Source organism: Chiloscyllium punctatum, chromosome 46 (assembly GCF_047496795.1).
Source record: "Chiloscyllium punctatum isolate Juve2018m chromosome 46, sChiPun1.3, whole genome shotgun sequence".
Taxonomy (NCBI): Eukaryota; Metazoa; Chordata; class Chondrichthyes; order Orectolobiformes; family Hemiscylliidae; genus Chiloscyllium; species Chiloscyllium punctatum.
The window spans coordinates 59,666,283-59,684,444 of record NC_092784.1 but is presented as its reverse complement, the minus strand read 5'-3'; the positions used below and the strand labels follow the sequence as shown (position 1 = coordinate 59,684,444).

At 39.9% G+C, this 18,162-nt stretch overlaps 1 protein-coding gene across 1 annotated transcript in view; it reads left to right on the top strand.

Annotated features, from left to right (window-relative positions):
- The window catches only part of LOC140468175 (voltage-dependent P/Q-type calcium channel subunit alpha-1A-like), a 620,416-nt gene that overhangs the window by 397,631 nt on the left and 204,623 nt on the right, over nucleotides 1–18,162 (top strand). The window contains exons 16-20 of the mRNA XM_072564404.1: nucleotides 2,312–2,443; nucleotides 6,525–6,597; nucleotides 7,103–7,220; nucleotides 11,122–11,189; nucleotides 11,886–11,992. Of these exons, the coding sequence (XP_072420505.1) occupies nucleotides 2,312–2,443; nucleotides 6,525–6,597; nucleotides 7,103–7,220; nucleotides 11,122–11,189; nucleotides 11,886–11,992 (498 nt within the window). The remainder of the gene's footprint in view (nucleotides 1–2,311; nucleotides 2,444–6,524; nucleotides 6,598–7,102; nucleotides 7,221–11,121; nucleotides 11,190–11,885; nucleotides 11,993–18,162) is intronic.

The window sequence follows — 18,162 nt, the reverse complement described above, 5'->3', positions numbered from 1 at the left end:
ATTTAATTAAACTTGAAAACTGGTCTACGAAGGATATTTGGTTGTTCTGATTATTTAATGGTTAGCCTTGAAATAAAAAAAAATTTGAATTGCTTGTTTTAACAATGGTGCCGGAAGACTGGAGGTTGGCAAATGTGGTACCACTGTTTAAGAAGGGTGGTAAGGACAAGCCAGGGAATTATAGACCAGTGAGCCTGACCTTGGTGGTGGGCAAGTTGTTGGAGGGAATCCTAAGGGACAGGATGTACATGTGTTTGGAAAGGCAAGGACTGATTTGAGGTAGTCAACATGGCTTTGTGCGTGGGAAATCATGTCTCACAAACTTGATTGGGTTTTTTGATGAAGTAACAAAGAAGATTGGTGAGGGCAGAGCAGTAGATGTGATCTATATGGACTTCAGTAAGGCGTTCGACAAGGTTCTCCATGGGAGACTGATTAGCAAGGTTGGATCTCATGGAATACTGGGAGAACTAGCCATTTGGATACAGAACTGACTCAAAGGTAGAAGACAGAGAGTGGTAGTTGAGGGTTGTTTTTCAGACTGGAGGCCTGTGACCAGTGGAGGGCCACAAGGATCGGTGCTGGGCCCTCTACTTTTTTGTCATTTACATAAATGATTTGGATGCGAGCATAAGAGGTACAGTTAGTAAGTTTGCAGATGACACCAAAATTAGAGGTGTAGTGGACAGCGAAGAGGGTTACCTCAGATTACAACAGGATCTGGACCAGATGGGCCAATGGGCTGAGAAGTGGCAGATGGAGTTTAATTCAGATTAATGCGAGGTGCTGCATTTTGGGAAAGCAAATCTTAGCAGGACTTATACACTTAATGGTAAGGTCCGAGGGAGTGTTGCTGAACAAATAGACCAAATGAAATAATTTGGTTCATAGCTCCTTGAAATTGGAGTCGCAGGTAGAGAGGATAGTGAAGAAGGTATTTGGTATGCTTTCCTTTATTGGTCAGAGTATTGAGTACAGGAGTTGGGAGGTCATGTTGCAGCTGTACAGGACATTGGTGAGGCCACTGTTGGAATATTGCGTGTAATTCTGGTCTCCTTCCTATCGGAAAGATGTTGTGAAACTTGAAAGGGTTCAGAAAAGATTTACAAGAATGTTGCCAGAGTTGGAGGATCTGAGCTACAGGGAGAGGCTGAACAGGCTGGGGCTGTTTTCCCTGGAGCGTCGGAGGCTGAGGAGTGACCTTATAGAGGTTTACAAAATTATGAGGGGCATGGACAGGATAAATAGGCAAAGTCTTTTCCCTGGGGTCAGGGAGTCCAGAACTAGAGGACGTAGGTTTAGGGTGAGAGGGGAAAGATATAAAAGAGACCTAAGGGGCAACTTTTTCACGCAGAGGGTGGTACGTGTATGGAATGAGCTGCCAGAGGAAGTGGTGGAGGCTGGTACAACTGCAACATTTAAGAGGCATTTGGATGGGTATATGAATAGGAAGGGTTTGGAAGGATATGGGCCGGTGGAACTAGATTGGGTTGGGATGTCTGGTTGGCATGGACGGGTTGGACTGAAGGGTCTGTTTCCATGCTGTACATCTCAATGACTCTAAATACTGGATCCAAAAAGTGAATGTACCATCAATCCAGATTAGTGATCATTATTAATTTTGTTTTAAACAAATTGATTTTTATTTAATTAATGCTTTCACTTGAGAAGAGTGCTTATGATTGTTCTGTTGTGATAGGGCTTTCAGTATGAAATCATTTGGTGAAACCTGAAAGTGTTCAGAAAAGATTTACAAGGATGTTGCCAGGGTTGGAGGATTTGAGCTATAGGGAGAGGCTGAACAGGCTAGGGCTGTTTTCCCTGGAGTGTCGGAGGCTGAGGGGTGACCTTATAGAAGTTTACAAAATTATGAGGGGCATGAATAGGATAAATAGACAAGGTCTCTTCCCTGGGGTTGGGGAGTCCAGAACTAGAGGGCATAGGTTTAGGGTGAGAGGGGAAAGATATAAAAGAGACCTAAGGGGCAACTTTTACACGCAGAGGGTGATACGTGTATGGAATGAGTTGCCAGAGGAAGTGGTTGAGGCTGGTACAATTGCAACATTTAAGAGGCATTTGGATGGGCATATGAATAGGAAGGGTTTGGAGGGATATGGGCCTGGTGCTGTCAGGTGGGACTAGATTGGGTTGGGATATCTGGTCGGCATGGACGGGTTGGACTGAAGGGTCTGTTTCCATGCTGTACATCTCTATGAATCTATGTTAACATAGGTACAGGATTTAATGCTGATTTTGAATTTTGGCTTCCTCTAGGACAATAAAAACTGATAGATATTTCTTTTTATCCCAGGTACTGGGCCTCTCTTCGAAACTTGGTTGTCTCCTTACTGAGTTCCATGAAGTCAATTATTAGCTTATTGTTCCTATTGTTCCTCTTTATTGTTGTATTTGCCCTTTTAGGAATGCAGCTCTTTGGTGGTCAGTAAGTACCAGGTTTCTAGATATTTGTTTTGTATGCATGTCATCTGTAACTTTATGATTGAATCAAATCCTGCATCATTTAGGAATGCTTAATTAGGTGAAATAAATGATTTAATTAGTAGTAATGATACATGATGTAATAAGGTCATAACCAGGAACTGATTTTAAACAGCATCAATTATCATGGGAGATTCTGCTAGAATTGTAGTTGAAGATTCATTATTTGCAGTTTTGCTAGGAACTGCTATGATCTCCCGCGAGGAGTTAACTTTTTTAAAAAAAAAATTTGAATTTTCATGCAATAGCTGAGAGGATGAATAAATAATATATTTATAGAAAGCTTGTACATTAAACTACAAAAAATAATTTCCTCTTTTTTCAATATAACCAAAGACACACTTCACAAATATACTTTATGCCGACCTTTAAGTAGACAAATCAATTCTGTAAGCAGTCCAAAATGAGTCATAACTCCTGAGAGTAAATCTTTGTCCTATTCCTTTCTGTGCCTGAGAATATTTAATTTGACAATTGACTTCCAGTAAGTATTTTTACTCAGAGGTTCTTGCTCTAGCACTAGGTAGGCAGAGGTTCCAGCTTCAGTTTAACACTTCATGAATTTGGTTTTTCAATCCATGTGCTAGCTCTCATCCATTTCTCATATAGTGAAACATTGTGGAGAAAGTGAGGACTGCAGATGCTGGAGATCAGAGCTGAAAATGTGTTCCTGGAAAAGCGCAGCAGGTCAGGCAGCATCCAAGGAGCAGGAGAATCGATGTTTCGGGCATCTTTCCTGAAGAAGGGCTCATGCCCGAAACGTCGATTCTCCTTCTCCTTGGATGCTGCCTGACCTGCTGCGCTTTTCCAGCAACACATTTTCAGTAGTGAAACATAGTATCTTGTTGCCTGCATCTCCTCTATCTCCTTGGATATCAGGCCTATCTTTAAAAACCCTTCCCCTCTTAAAGAAATTTCCATGGCAACATAACTCACATGGACCTTGTACCCAGGTAGAAATGCTGATTAGTTTTCCTTAAGACCTCACCTCTTGTTTCTCTTGGGAGTAAATTGAAAGTTTATAGCATAACCATTTGTAATCTGACATGCTCAACACATTTTTGGGATTTGGAGGCCTCCAGTTGACCTACTGTTACCACATAGGCTACAATGAATGTCTTCAAGAGTAAGCACCATGCACCTTCTTCTCAAGTGAAGAATATGGGTCCCCTTTGAACCACAATAATCAAAATAACCCAAATTACAGTTAGCAGACTTCAGACCAGTTTACATGATTCCCTCCATTTCTCACTGAAATAAAGCCACAGTCCTAAAACATAACAATATAATAAATCTCATAATTAAAACATGATTCAAACACAGCTTAAAAATGTGTTGCTGGAAAAGTGCAGCAGGTCAGGCAGCATCCAAGGAACAGGAGAATCGACGTTTCAGGCATGAGCCCTTCTTCAGGAATGAGGAGGGTGTGCCAATCGGGCTAAGATAAAAGGTAGGGAGGAGGGACTTGGGGAGGGGCGTTGGGAATACGCTAGGTGGAACGAGGTTAAGGTGAGAGTGATAGGCCGGAGAGGGGATGGGGGTGGGGAGGTCGGGAAGAAGATTGCAGGTCAAGAAGGCGGTGCTGAGTCTGAGGGTTGGGATTGAGAAAAGGTGGAGGGAGGGGAAATGAGAAAGCTGGAGAAATCTGCATTCATCCCTTGTGGTTGGAGGGTTCCTATGTGGAAGATGAGGCGCTCTTCCTCCAGGCGTCGTGTTGCCATGGTCTGGCGATGGAGGAGGCCAAGGACCTGCATGTCCTTGGCGGAGTGGGAGGGGGAGTTAAAGTGTTCAGCCACGGGACGGTTGGGTTGGTTGGTGTGGGTGTCCCAGAGGTGTTCTCTGAAACGTTCCGCAAGTAGGCGGCCTGTCTCCCCAATGTATAGGAGGCCACATAGGGTGCAGCAAATGATGTGTGTGGAGGTGCAGGTGAATTTCTGACGGATATGGAAGGATCTCTTGGGGCCTTGGAGGGAAGTGAGGGGGGAGGTGTGGGCGCAAGTTTGCATTTCTTGCACTTGCAGGGGAAGGTTGCAGTGGAGGTTGTGTTGGTGGGGAGTGTGGATCTGATAGGGGTGGGGAGGGAAATAGACCCCACCACCAAGGATATATTTCCCTCCCCACCCCTATCAGCGTTCCGGAAAGACCACTCCCTCCGCGACTCCCTCATCAGATCCACACCCCCTGGAACCGCAAGAAATGCAAAACTTGTGCCCACACCTCCCCCCTCACTTCCCTCCAAGGCCCCAAGGGATCCTTCCATATCCATCACAAATTCATCTGCACCTCCACACACATCATTTACTGCATCCGCTGCACCCGATGTGGCCTTCTATACATTGGGGAGACAGGCCACCTACTTGCGGAACATTTCAGAGAACACCTCTCGGACACCCGGACCAACCAACCCAACCACCCCATGGCTCAACACTTCAACTGCCCCTCCCACTCCACCAAGGACATGCAGGTCCTTGGCCTCCTCCATCTCCAGACCATGGCAACACGACGCTTGGAGGAAGAGCGCCTCATCTTCCACCTAGGAACCCTCCAACCACAAGGGATGAATACAGATTTCTCCAGTTTCCTCATTTCCCCTCCTCCCCACCTTTTCTCAGTCCCAACCCTCAGACTCAGCACCGCCTTCTTGACCTGCAATCTTCTTTCCAACCTGTCCGCCCCCACCCCCTCTCCGGCCTATCACCCTCACCTTAGCCTCCTTTCACCTATCGTACTCCCAATGCCCCTCTCCCAAGACCCTCCTCCCTACCTTTTATCTTAGCCTGCTTGGCACATCCTCCTCATTCCTGAAGAAGGGCTTATGCACGAAACATCGATTCTCCTGTTCCTTTGAAGCTGCCTGACCTGCTGCGCTTTTCCAGCAACACATTTGTAAGCTCTGATCTCCAGCATCTGCAGTCCTCACTTTCTCCTAGATGATTCAAACACAGCTGAGCATAAAAGTTCGAGATCTGACAAAGAACAAATCTTTTTAAACTGAATATCACACAACACCAGGTTATAGTCCAACAGATATTTTTAGAAGCACTAGCTTTCGGACCATCGCTCCTTCATCAGATGGTTTCTAAGCTGGAATTAGTTTATGTTGCAGTCTGTTTTCCTTAAACAGTGCTGTAGAATGTTAATCGCTTTGAAATGATCATTCAGTAGCTTTACAGTGTAATTATATGCCTGGTTCTTCCTCTAATTTTTGTCAGTTTTCTTTTGCTTGCTATCTGACTGATAGCCTTGACTCCTTGCCAGGAGTGTTATATGTCTGTCACAGTAAAACTGAGCATACATGGAATATTTTAGTACTAATTTGAATCTATGAGGAAAATTAACATTCCAACAAAGACCGAACAAAAAGAAGGGCATACTCTAACTCTCATGCTTGTCTATAAAAGTGCAAGAAATCTGGAGCATATCATGTCTGCTGTTTTTAAACATTACATGAAAGTAGAGGATTTAAAAATAACAGGATGCTTTATGGCCTGATTACTTATTTGATGTATGCAATGCTTATTCTTTCAGTCAGACATCATAGGTCTATTCTTTGTCAGAATTTGCATGTTTCAGCAGCGACAGTAACTGGGAAACTACCACCTAATGAAGGAGCATCGGTCCGAAAGCTAGTGTGCTTCCAAATAAACCTCTTGGACTATAACCTGGTGTTGTGTGATTTTTAACTTTGGGATATAATAGTTTACATCAATGACAAGCAAAGCCCATCTCTATTTCTCATCAGCTAGAAAGTCTGTATGCAGGAAAAACAAAGTCAGCGTTGCTTCATGATATCTTCCTTGATCTGCAAATAAATTGTCTTTCACTGTCTATTTTAATGAATAAAGAATGATTATTTAAGAAAGACATTGAAGGATTTTTGATGTAATTGCAACTGACAGGAGGGATCAGTGCTCTCATTTAAGGACAGGGGAAGCATTTGAAAAGAACCATAATTTGGTTTTGACTGAAATCAAGAGAAATACATAGTTTTGATTCAAAGCTTCCTTTTTTTTCAAATGTTACAGATTTAATTTTGAATCTGGCACACCCTCCACCAACTTTGATACTTTCCCTGCAGCAATAATGACTGTATTTCAGGTAAGACATGATGTTGAAGTATTCCACTCATCCAGTTGAAATAAGTAAAAAAGACAGTAAAAAAAATTCAATCACACACATCTTGGGTTTAAAAAAGCATGTGGATTTAATTTTTGAAAAATCAATGTATTGGAGTGCAATATTGACATTAAGCCCTTTTGTCATGCTGTCTCAAAGCACTTCACAATTAATTATTGCTATGGCAGCAATCAAAATGGTATGGTGTTCAAACTAAGTTACGTAGATTTAGCTGCTCAACTTATGACCTTCTAAGAAATATCTTTTAAATAAAATGAATATTGTATTAAATTGCTGGATTTTGCCAGAATGTTATAAGAATTTGATAGTTTGCATGCAGTTGGGCATTTGAAGGGGTCTCTTGCATGCTGCTGTCTCCAAAGAATGAACTGCGTACCAGCAAAACTTTACTGTCCTGTAAACAGAGTTGGCAATGGGAAATAAAAATATATTTTAAGTAGATGAATGTTATGTTTTTTCCCTTTAGATTCTGACTGGTGAAGATTGGAATGTTGTGATGTATGATGGGATAGAATCCCAGGGCGGTGTTAACAGAGGGATGATTTCTTCAGTCTATTTCATTGTTCTGACTCTCTTTGGAAACTGTATCCTTGTCATTTCAAATGTGAACCTTTGAATATCAGTTGTTTGGCACAGTTCCAACAGGAACATGGACACACCTTGTTGGTTAGAGCAAGTTATAGGACCCTAGTGGCTTTCGTGAATACTGCATATTTTGTAGAACTCTTGATATTCCAATGGAAATTCTGTATTTTCTTTTGATCTTCTTGTTCTGAATCTTTATCAGCTTTATCAGCTCCCAAAATTCATTATTGTAATGATATAAGTCAGATCACCCCGTAGCTGTCTATCCCAAATGTTAATCTGATAAATTATTCTTAGATTTTGTTCCAGATATTAGAAACGTTCTGTGATAGATTTCCGTATTTGTGCTTTATAACAGATCTTTTAAGAAATCAAAAAATATATTACGTAGTCCCATCTACTCTAAACCATGATCTTTACAAAGTTTATTCTGTCTGATGAGTAGAGTTTGGACCAATCACATTATTTGTTCCATTTTATCTTGCAAACAATAAGAATGAGGTGACCTGTTTATTGAAGTTGTATTCTCCTATACCTCCAATGGTTGTACCTGTGATATTTAATATCCATTGCACGATTGCAGAATTGATTGTCAAAACTTTTTATCACATCTCCAATGAAAGGTCATTAACCTGAAACAATTACATAAGTTCTGGTGCTGCCCTTTGCGGTGAATATTTCCAGCATTTCCTGTTTTAAATTCGACTTCCTATATTGACACTAATTTGCATTTGATTGGTTATTGTACTGAGATTTGCATCCAAGACATTCTGAAATCAGCTGTTGGAAAGTGGTCTGGGTGGCTCAGAATACATCTGTATCTCCTATGGGAAGTTACCTGGGTTCTAATTTGTTCCTTTTTACAACAAAAAGAGGTCTACCATAGTGCAAGCTAATAAAATGAAGAAAATATCTGCTTTATTAAATTAAAATTAAAATATTGCAGATGCTGGAAGTCTGAAATTAAAAATAAAACAGGCGTGCAAAATGCTCAGCAGATCTGGCAGCATTTGTGTAGACAGAGAGAGAGAGAGTTAAAGTTTTTAGTCAAATAGGGAGAACATTACTGCTGTAGTTGGGAAGGATGATCCAGAGAGATCATTCAGTGAAGTTATATGGGTGGAACTGAGAAATAAGAATGGGATGATCATCTTGTTGGGATTATATTATAGGCCCCCCAATAGTCAGTGGGAACCTGAGAAGCAAATATGTAAGGAGATCTCCAAAACCTGTAAGAATATGAATAGGAAGGGTTTGGAAGGATATGGGCCGGGTGCTGGCAGGTAGGACTAGATTGGGTTGGGATATCTGGTTGGCATGGACGGGTTGGTCCGAAAGGTCTGTTTCTATGCTGTACATCTCTATGATTCTATGACGTCCTTGTTCCTGGAACCAGGGAGGCAACATTCCATCCTGGAGTCACCTGCAGAAATGCCTGTGTGCTCCTATAGATGTTGAATGCCCCACTTTGCCACACCACTGGACTATAAGATTGGCTCTTGTTACATTCCTGGTTGGACCAAAGGGTCAGTTTCCATGCTGTACATCTCTATGACTCTATGACTTTAATAACAGGGTTGTAACCAGTAAGGGATTTCAATTTTCCAAACATCCAAACTGGGACAGTCATAGTGTTAGGTGCTTGGATGGGGAGGAATTTGTTAATTGTGTACAAGAAAACCTTTTATTCAATATGTGGATGTACCCACTAAAGAAGGAGCAAAACTTGATCTTCCATTGGGGATTAAGGCAGGACAAGTGACTAAAATGTCAGTTGAGGAGGGGGGTGGCACTACTGGGCAAGTGATCATATTTCTATTAGTTGTAAAATATTTATGGAAAAGGATAAAACTGATGCACTTTAGCTGTGAGGTCCCACTTCAAATCTGCCTATGTTTTAAGGGGACCTCACACCTAAAGTGCATTGTCTAACCTGAGGTGTTACCTCTTGTTCATTGATAAAACCTTTAACTATCTGGGGACTTGAAAGGAACCTGGATTTTGCATTTTAATTAGCAATCGACTTCCTAACCAATTAAAGGATTCAACACGGGAAGCTAGTTTTAAAGTTAATTTTTGCTTATAAATACTGTGTCTTATACTACCCTATCATACCACGTTCCAAAAGCTTGCAATTTCAAATAAACCTGGTGTCGTTTGATTTTTGACCTTGTCCACCCCAGTCCAACTCTGACATCTCCACATCATGGAGAGATGATGGTGCACATTGTATTTGTTGTTAAAGTTGAATTTTGAAATTCAAAATCTTATCGGTTAGTTTATTAGACAAGCCACATGCTTGATATCAAACTGATATTCTTCTAAATTATAGAAAAATAATAGCAATTATGTTTTGATCTGATGATGGCAGAAGCACCAGACCGCATTACAGCCTTGTTCCAAACAAAAGGGCTGAATTCCAGAAATGAGGTCAAGAGTGTGGTGCTGGAAAAGCACAGCAGGTTAGGCCATGTCTGAGGAGCAGGAAAATCAACATTTTGGGCAAAAGCCCTTCATCAGGAAGCCCTTCCTGATGAAGGGCTTTTGCCCGAAACATTGATTTTCCTGATCCTTGGATGCTGCCTGACCTGCTGTGCTATCCCAGCACCACACTCTTGATTCCAATCCCCAGCATCTGCAGTGCTCACTTTCATCCAGAAATGAGGGGACAGTAACTGCCCGTGATCACAAGTTAGCATTTTAACAAGTGTAGGTCTACAGCCCCAAATAAATTGAAGTCAAAAGGAATATTCTGACACTGGTTGGAACCATCCCTCAAAGAAAGGAAAATGGTGATGGTAAGTGAAACACAATCATCTCAGCACCAGAACATGACTGCAGGACTTCCTCAGTACTTGGCCCAACTATCTTCAGCTGCTTTATCTTTGACCCTGTAACTTAACATTGGTAATACATAAATGTTATCATCAGCAAAAGATAATCCAATCAATTACCTTTGCTTTTCAAATCCCCAGCAACAATGACTTTTATTGACCAGAATAATCATAGGTTGAGCTATATAAAATGCAGATTGGAGGCTGTGAATTCTGCAGTGGTTACCTCACATTCCAACTCCCCATAAGCTGTTTATAAGGTTGAAGTTATAGACGTTTATAAAATCATGAGGGGCAAAGTATTTTTCCTAAAGTGAAAAAACTAGAGGGCATAGGTTTAAAGTGTGAGGGTAAAGACTTAAAAATAACCTGAGGGGTAACTTTTCCATGCAGAGGGTGTTGTGTGTATGGAATCAGCTGCCAAAGGAAGTATTGGAGGCGGGTGTAATAACAACATGTAAAAGGCATCTGAATGAGTATATGAATAGAAACCGTTTAGTGGGATATGGGCCAAATGCTGGCAAATGGAACTAGGTCAGATTGGGATGTCTGGTCAGCACGGATGAGTTGAACCAAAGGGTCTCTTTCTGTGCTGTATGACTCTATGACGTTATGTCTGCTCTGGCTGTCTGAGCATTTTAACTTGGTGCCAATTTCTTGCCTTTTCCCTATTAAATGAAAGAACCACAGAATCATTATAGCACAGAAGGAGGCTATTCAGCACATCCTTTTGAAGGAGAACCTCCCTAATTTCATTTCTGTCTTCATCTTTTAGGCTTAATTTGCTTCCTTTTGAGATAATGATCCAATTCCTTGTTGCAATTTTTGTTTCACCTTCCCTCCACCATACTATCAGGCAGTACATTCCAGATCCCAAACACTTGATGCATGAAAAGATTTTTCTCATGTCACTATTGCTTCTTCTGCCATTTACCTTAAATCTATGTCCACCGGATTGCCATCCTGCCACTAGTGGGAACTGTTTCTCCCCATCTACCAGTATATGATCACTTTAGAGTTTTTGTGCATATTCACTGTCTTTTATTACCTTCATTTTGGTAACCAGACACTCTGCTGAATGTATTCTTGGCCATCGCTGTGGACAACCTTGCCAATGCACAAGAACTCACAAAGGTAAAATAAAAATGTTTTATTTAGCAAGTCATGCTTGTGAAAGCAAACGTAGTGCTGAGAAGGCACACCTTTCATTTTATATAGCCAGTGTGAACATCATGCATTCCCAGACCAAGCCCAATGCACAACTGTACATTCTAGTATAATGCGACAGTTGCGTTTCTGTGTCACTATACCTGTTCAGTAGAAAGTTTGCATTATCCTAACAGCATCCACAATTTGTCAATCATGCCATAGCCAATTTGTATTGATGAAACACACATTATACCAGAATGTGCTGTATAAAGTTTCTTCTACTTTACTCCAACCAATGCATTTCCTGAAACAGAGCTCTTATGCAGCACTATGATACTTTTTATTCCTTTGACAAGTCGGGTAGCCTTGTGGCAGTTTTGAGTTGAAGTATAATTTCCACTGAGTCCTACACTGAAACTATATCAGGCCTGTTTCACTTTAGTGGTTGAGCTTATTGAAAGACTTTCTAACCAATATTTTAGTTGGAATCAAACCCAGAGTTCAAGGATAAGCTTCTAACCCATAGTTTGTGACATTGAGTAGATGCCATTGAAATAGCTATAAGTAGACCTGCTAGTACACACATTATCACCGTTTGTAACAGTTAATACAATGCAACAATGTCCCCTTTCCTAGCTACCTATTTAAGTTTCTCACAGAGCTTTCAATGTGTCGTAATAGGATGAACAAGAAGAGGAGGAAGCTGCTAATCAGAAACTTGCACTGCAGAAAGCCAAGGAAGTAGCAGAAGTGAGTCCATTGTCAGCTGCCAACTTGTCAATAGCTGCGTAAGTAGAGACTGGTAATATTATCTTAGCTGGACTAAGAGTTAATTGAAGTAATAAAGTTACAGTTTGTCAGAATAAGAGTTTCTGTGACATTGGTTTAAAACTTTTATTCGAGTATCACATTTGACAAGGCACATTTGGGAACATTGTGGACAAGTTACTGTTTTGTAGCACGATGTTTTGATGTGTTCAGCTTGCTAATTCATGGTCTACCTGAACATTGCATTTGTGATTCATTTCATGGCAGAACTCTAATCTTGGAGATGAGGTAAGGGGTGAAATTGGGAGCCAGCAACCCAGATGCCGTCTTACCTCTTGGTGTATGCACATAATTGATATTGACATTAAATGGAAACAGGTCAAATGACTGGCACCTTAGCCAGGAAATAGAAGAATTAAATTCATATGAGGGAATTCAATCCAACAAGAGACCAAAATTTTATATTTCCTGCTTTGTTGGAATTAGGATTCAAGTCTATTTCTTGTTCTGACAGCTATACCCTAAATGCCATGAATTCTTCAAAGACCAGTTTCCTGCTGGTATGTAACAAGAAACTGTCACTTACCTGGCAATTGGTTCTGATTATAACCAAATTAAAGAGGAAGAAAAGAATCAAGAGGAGAGTACCTGCTTTATATCACTCCCATCTCTATCTTGGGAAATATAGTGATAACGATATATTTGATTAGTATTAAAATAACATGTAATTTCTTCCTTCTTGAGGAGCCTCCAATTCAGGCTGTCCTCCAGGACAAAATCAATGAAAGCTTGGATGCTACCACAGCTCCATTTATTTCACTACAAGCAGATGCTGGAAATTTGAAATAAGATCAGAAAATACTAGAAGTAAATAGCTGGCCAGGTAGCATCTATGGAGAGAGAAATGGAGTTAACATTTCATGTTGATGGTCTTTCAGTGGAACTGAATGGGCTATTAATTTTAGTAGGGCTGAATGCCATTAGAAATGCAGTAGCCATTGGTAAAATGCGACAGACCATTTCCCAGATTGATTTAAAGTTCTTCTTACCACAGAAATGAATGGGGATGCTCTAAGACAATGCAACCCTTCCACATTCACTGAAGTGTTGGGTCGGGATGACAGTGATTTGGTGGAGGCAGTTGATGGAAATACGTTTCAATTAAGACAAACAATTAGCATTCTTGTATTGTAAATAAGATTCTATACTTCTCCATAAGAGATGGGACTGAGTATATTGCACAGAAAGTAACTCTGAGATTTTCTTTCATCTTCCTCTCTTATAAAATTATGGTTGACTTTTAACCAGACAAAATTAAAGTTGAAAGAGAGGAAGGGCTACTAGACATTACAAAAGAATATACATAGCATCAATCAGAAGAGTAAGCCGTTGGGTGGAGGTTTCACACTAGGCCAATGTTGCAACTTGGAAAATTAGTTCCTCAAAGCAGGATAGTGTAAAATAGCAGGAATAGAATTTGGTGTGAGTATAATAAGCATCTGTTTGCTGAAATCACCTGTAGCAGTTTCTAGCCTGATATATACGTTCTGCATGTATCAGCCATGTGGATATATTTTAGTATGCCCATTGTGCCAATTTTTTGTATTTGTTGTCTATATCAGGCCAAACTGTATTTCTTTTATTTTAAAAAGTCTAAATACCACCAAGACTTTAACAAAAAAACATTTTTCTTTTCCTTATTTTAAGATGCATATTCCTTATATTTATACAACGTAATTGCTCTAGCCTGGAATACTTGCAACCAAAGCATTTCTGGATTTTAAAATTTAATGTTAGAATGCCAAACCATAAGTTTATGATCTGTATAGAAATATGTACCTGTGATATTAAAACATGCCAAAGCGAGTGTTAAGACACAAAAGTGTTCGTTTTCAAAACTATTTAATTGAAAATATGTCCTGATAAAACAATGAACACTGTCAAAGGTTAAATAACACCCTGCGTTAACAAACTCAAATATAGCACCCTCTCTCACTCTCACTCATTCTCCCGATCACTCTGTCTCACTCTCGCTCGCTCTCATTCTCTCTCTCACTCTCTCTGTCTCACTCTCTTTTACTTTCTCTCACACACTCTCTCTCATTTCTCTCACTCTCTCTCTCTCTATTTTTCACACAATCCGGCAAACAAGCACATTCACCACTTTTGGTTGCCAGCCTGAAATTCGAAGTCATCTGCTGGGGTAAGATGTTTATTCAAAAGGCAGACTGGGAAAAAAAACACAGCAAATTTTGAAGCTGCCCTCAGCTTCCCACCTCAGCTGTCACAGTTTTTCCTGCGCTCTGGACACATTTTCAGTCAGCAGCTAAATTAAGATTTGCCCAACTCAGTCTGCATACAAACATCCTGGACTCACATGGCACTTAGAAAATAGAATCCCTACAGTGCAGATGCAGGCCATTCAGCCAATTGAGTTCACACTGACTGTCCAAAGACTGTTGCACCCACACCCAACCCCCTACCCTATCCCTGTAACTCTGTATTTCCTATGGCTCACCTGCCTGGCCTATACATACCTGGACACTATGCAATTTAGCATGGCTAATCCACCTAACCTGCACATTTTTAGACTGTAGAGAGGAAACCGGAGCAGCCAGAGGAAATTTGCAATTAAATATGTTACCAAAGATTGAAGACGTTTGGGGCGGCACGCAGGCTCAGTGGTTAGCATTGCTGCCTCAAAGCACCAGGGACCTGGGTTCAATTCCAGCCTTGAGTGACTGTCTGTGTGGAATGTGGAGTTTGCACATTCTCCCCGTGTCTGGGTTTCTACCGGGTGCTCCAGCTTCCTCCCACAATCACAAAGATATGCAGGTTAGGTGAATTGGCCATACTAAATTGCCCATGTTGTTCGGGGAGTGCATTAGTCAGGAGGGTAGGGGGAATGGGTCTGGGTGGGTTACTGTTCGGAGGGTCAATGTGGACATGTTGGGCTGAAAGGTCTGTTTCCACAGTGTAGAGGATCTGTGATTCTATGATGAGCTCTTTGGCTGCATTGTCTGCTTCAGCAGCAGCGCCCCAATGGGTTCCAGGCCTGTTGCTAATGATAAGTCAGAGAACTGTGGGACCAGCTGAAAACAAATTTAAGACAACTATTATTGTGGATGTCAAGAATTCCAGACTAGAGAGGTTACAATGTGGTTGTTTACTGAGCATACATTTCTTTCCCAAATAAAAGTTGATTATTTTTTGGTAAGTAATTGGTCAGAGCTTTCCCGATGTCTTAAGTAGGAATGTGCACCATGGGCTGTAATACAGTCATACATGCAGAAAGATTGCAGATTTTATTCCTAACTTCTGGTGGTTCAACTCTTCTGTAACAAAGCTGCTGCAACCAAGTAAATGCTCTGAAACTAGGGAAAACGATCAAACTGATTACTCCTGTTTAGTCTTATTCAGTAATTCCTATTAGAAAGTATTGGAACATTAATTGTGAGGCATGATTGAATGTTTCCTGACACCTAAACTGTTTGAGTTTACACAATGCAAATGGTTAATTGAGCAAAGTGCCAGAGGCTGTTGATGCAAGAATCAGTACTCACACATGAAATAAAATTGGAAAAAAACAAACATCAACTGAAAATACTTCCTTATCGAGAGAAAAAGCCACTCAGCACAATGGAGAAACAAAGAGAGACAGAGGGGGAAAATAAGCTTGGAGAAACTTAGATATAAGATCTTTGGATAGAACACAAAGAATCTTTTAAATCTAAGCATGAAATTTCTAGCTTGTGGGTGGAGTTGGAAATAGATGCTGTTCCTTGACTTCTAGAATTTTGGTTTAAATCCAGTTAAATCCAGATGAAAATTTCCCATCTCTTACTTAAGAGTATTCCATGAATTTAGTTTGGGCAATCTTAAAAAAATTCATACTAGGCACAAAATAATAAGAGGCAGGTCATTTGACTCAACCAATCCATGTCAATGTTATTGTTCCAATTGAGCCTCCTCTCGTTTTTCCTCATTAAATCTATCAGCAAAACCCTGTATTTCATTCTTCCTCATCTACTTATCTAGCCTATTATTAACTGTATCTGTACTGTTCACTTCAACCACTCCGTATACTAAAGAGCTTCATATTTTCATCTCTGTTTGTAACTTATATGTTGTTGTGATCATTCTGTGAGGAAGTATTATGAATTCTCCTATTGGATTTCTTGATCATTTATGTTGATAGCTTCTAGTTATGTTTTCCCCACAGGAGGAAATATTGCCCCTATATCCACTCTTGTCAAAATCTTTTATAATCTAATTGGTTATTCCTTTGTCTTTTGTCGCAGCATAGTAATCCTTCCTTTGCATTTTGGTATCATCCTTGTAAAACTTCCCAGCTCCCTCTTTAATTCTTTTTTAAAATGGTAAAAAAACTAAGAAATAGAAAAATGACACTGGTGCAGAAACAGTTACACTCTGAAGATAGAACTGAGGTGTATTGTTAGGGTAGAGTTGAGGATGTTTTACTTTACCAAACATTTAAACTGATAGCAGGAACTGAGCAAGTGTTCCATTCAACATTGCTAATGATACTTTTCTTTAAAAATACAAAGTTCACTAAATAAATGAAGGGAAAAAATAATGAATATGTGTATTCATATCAAAGAATGAACGTCAAAGTATAAACAAAACAGAATAGTAATTTCCCCCTATTTTCACTTTGGTAACCAAGCCTCTGTCCTAACAGCAACTGAGATTGTACATGCAGGTTAAGCGACAGGATTAAGCAACCAAAAAGGAAAAGAGAGGGGAAATAAATCGAAGGGAGCAGCTGACGTAAATAATATTCCTCCAGTAATTACACTCTTTTAGATTTCTGAACATGCCTATTTAGACTACTTCATTCCAGGAAGTGCCAGAGACGTAACCTTAAAGGAACTGCCCAAGTTAAGTGCAGCTTCATCTTAGAAGCTAGGCATCAACCCATGTTCCAGATTATCTCTCAGAAATTCCATGGAAGACTCATTAGGCTAAAGTAAATTTGAAGTTAATAAATTTTCTATAAATACGATTATAATAACATTGCAAGTCAAGATTTTAATGAATAGCTTCTCACTAATTAAGGCAATTTTGTTTTGCTAAGTCAAAGTCTTCACTAAAACTTACAATTAAACATTTTAAATAAGATATTTAGAAATATTACCACAGATTAGGTTTTCATGATCCCCTCTAGAAACTCAGTTATTCCCTTCCTTCCTCTCTGCCTTTTGCTATAGGAGGGCATCATAAAACTGTAGATGATTATAGCACAGAAGAGAGACATTTGGACCATTGCCTCTGTGCTGCTCTTTCTTTAATTTGAGAAATGTGGTCCTCCAAAAGAGGTTTTTTCTTTATTGACTGTAGAGTGTTTACCTTCAGTATTTATCTGAAAAGCCATTCTGTTACATGTAGTTACTTAAGTGAGCTACCAGAAAGCCAGTAGCTTTTGTAAAACCATAACCCTCTGAGAGTAGCTGCCTTCATGAGAGGTGAGGAAAACAGAAGTAAAAAATGTTAAACTAGTCTTTGTTTACTATTGCTATGTCAGCGAGAAGAACAATGAGTGTACATGAAAGGAAATCAATTGGATTTCCAACTGTTCATCACCAGCATTCTATGGGGTAAGGTACTTGTGTGTGAACATTAAGCTAAGGCAGAATCAGGCTCAACTGAGATGCCTAAAATGATTTTTATTTTAGAGATCTACATCATAGGCTCACATTGTGAAAGTAAGGAATCCAAGTTGAAATCACATAGCCATTACCTCAGGGCAGTAGTTGAGAAATTAACTGAAATGTTTGGCAGCTTGTTACCCTGAAGTAATTTTCCAAAGTTGTCTTGCAAACTTCCAAAACTGAATATTGAATAAATTCAAAGTATCAACAGCTGAATAGTAATTCATAAATTGATAATAGTATACAAAATCCCTAATGTGCTTGTGTGTCATTATCAAGTTAACATCTTTACTAAAATGACGGACGGAATAATACCTAATTCTTGTCTGTAGTTATAAGTGACATCCTACAATTCTATAAAATTGCATTTTTAAAATTCTCATTATTTATCAGATTGCCAAATGGTACTGGAAAGCTGTTAATGTCTATAGGGATATACCCCAAACTAGGTTTGGCACCTACAGGAAGCAAAGGGAGTAAAGCGTGGGGAAGTTTTAAAACAAAGTTAACTTAATACA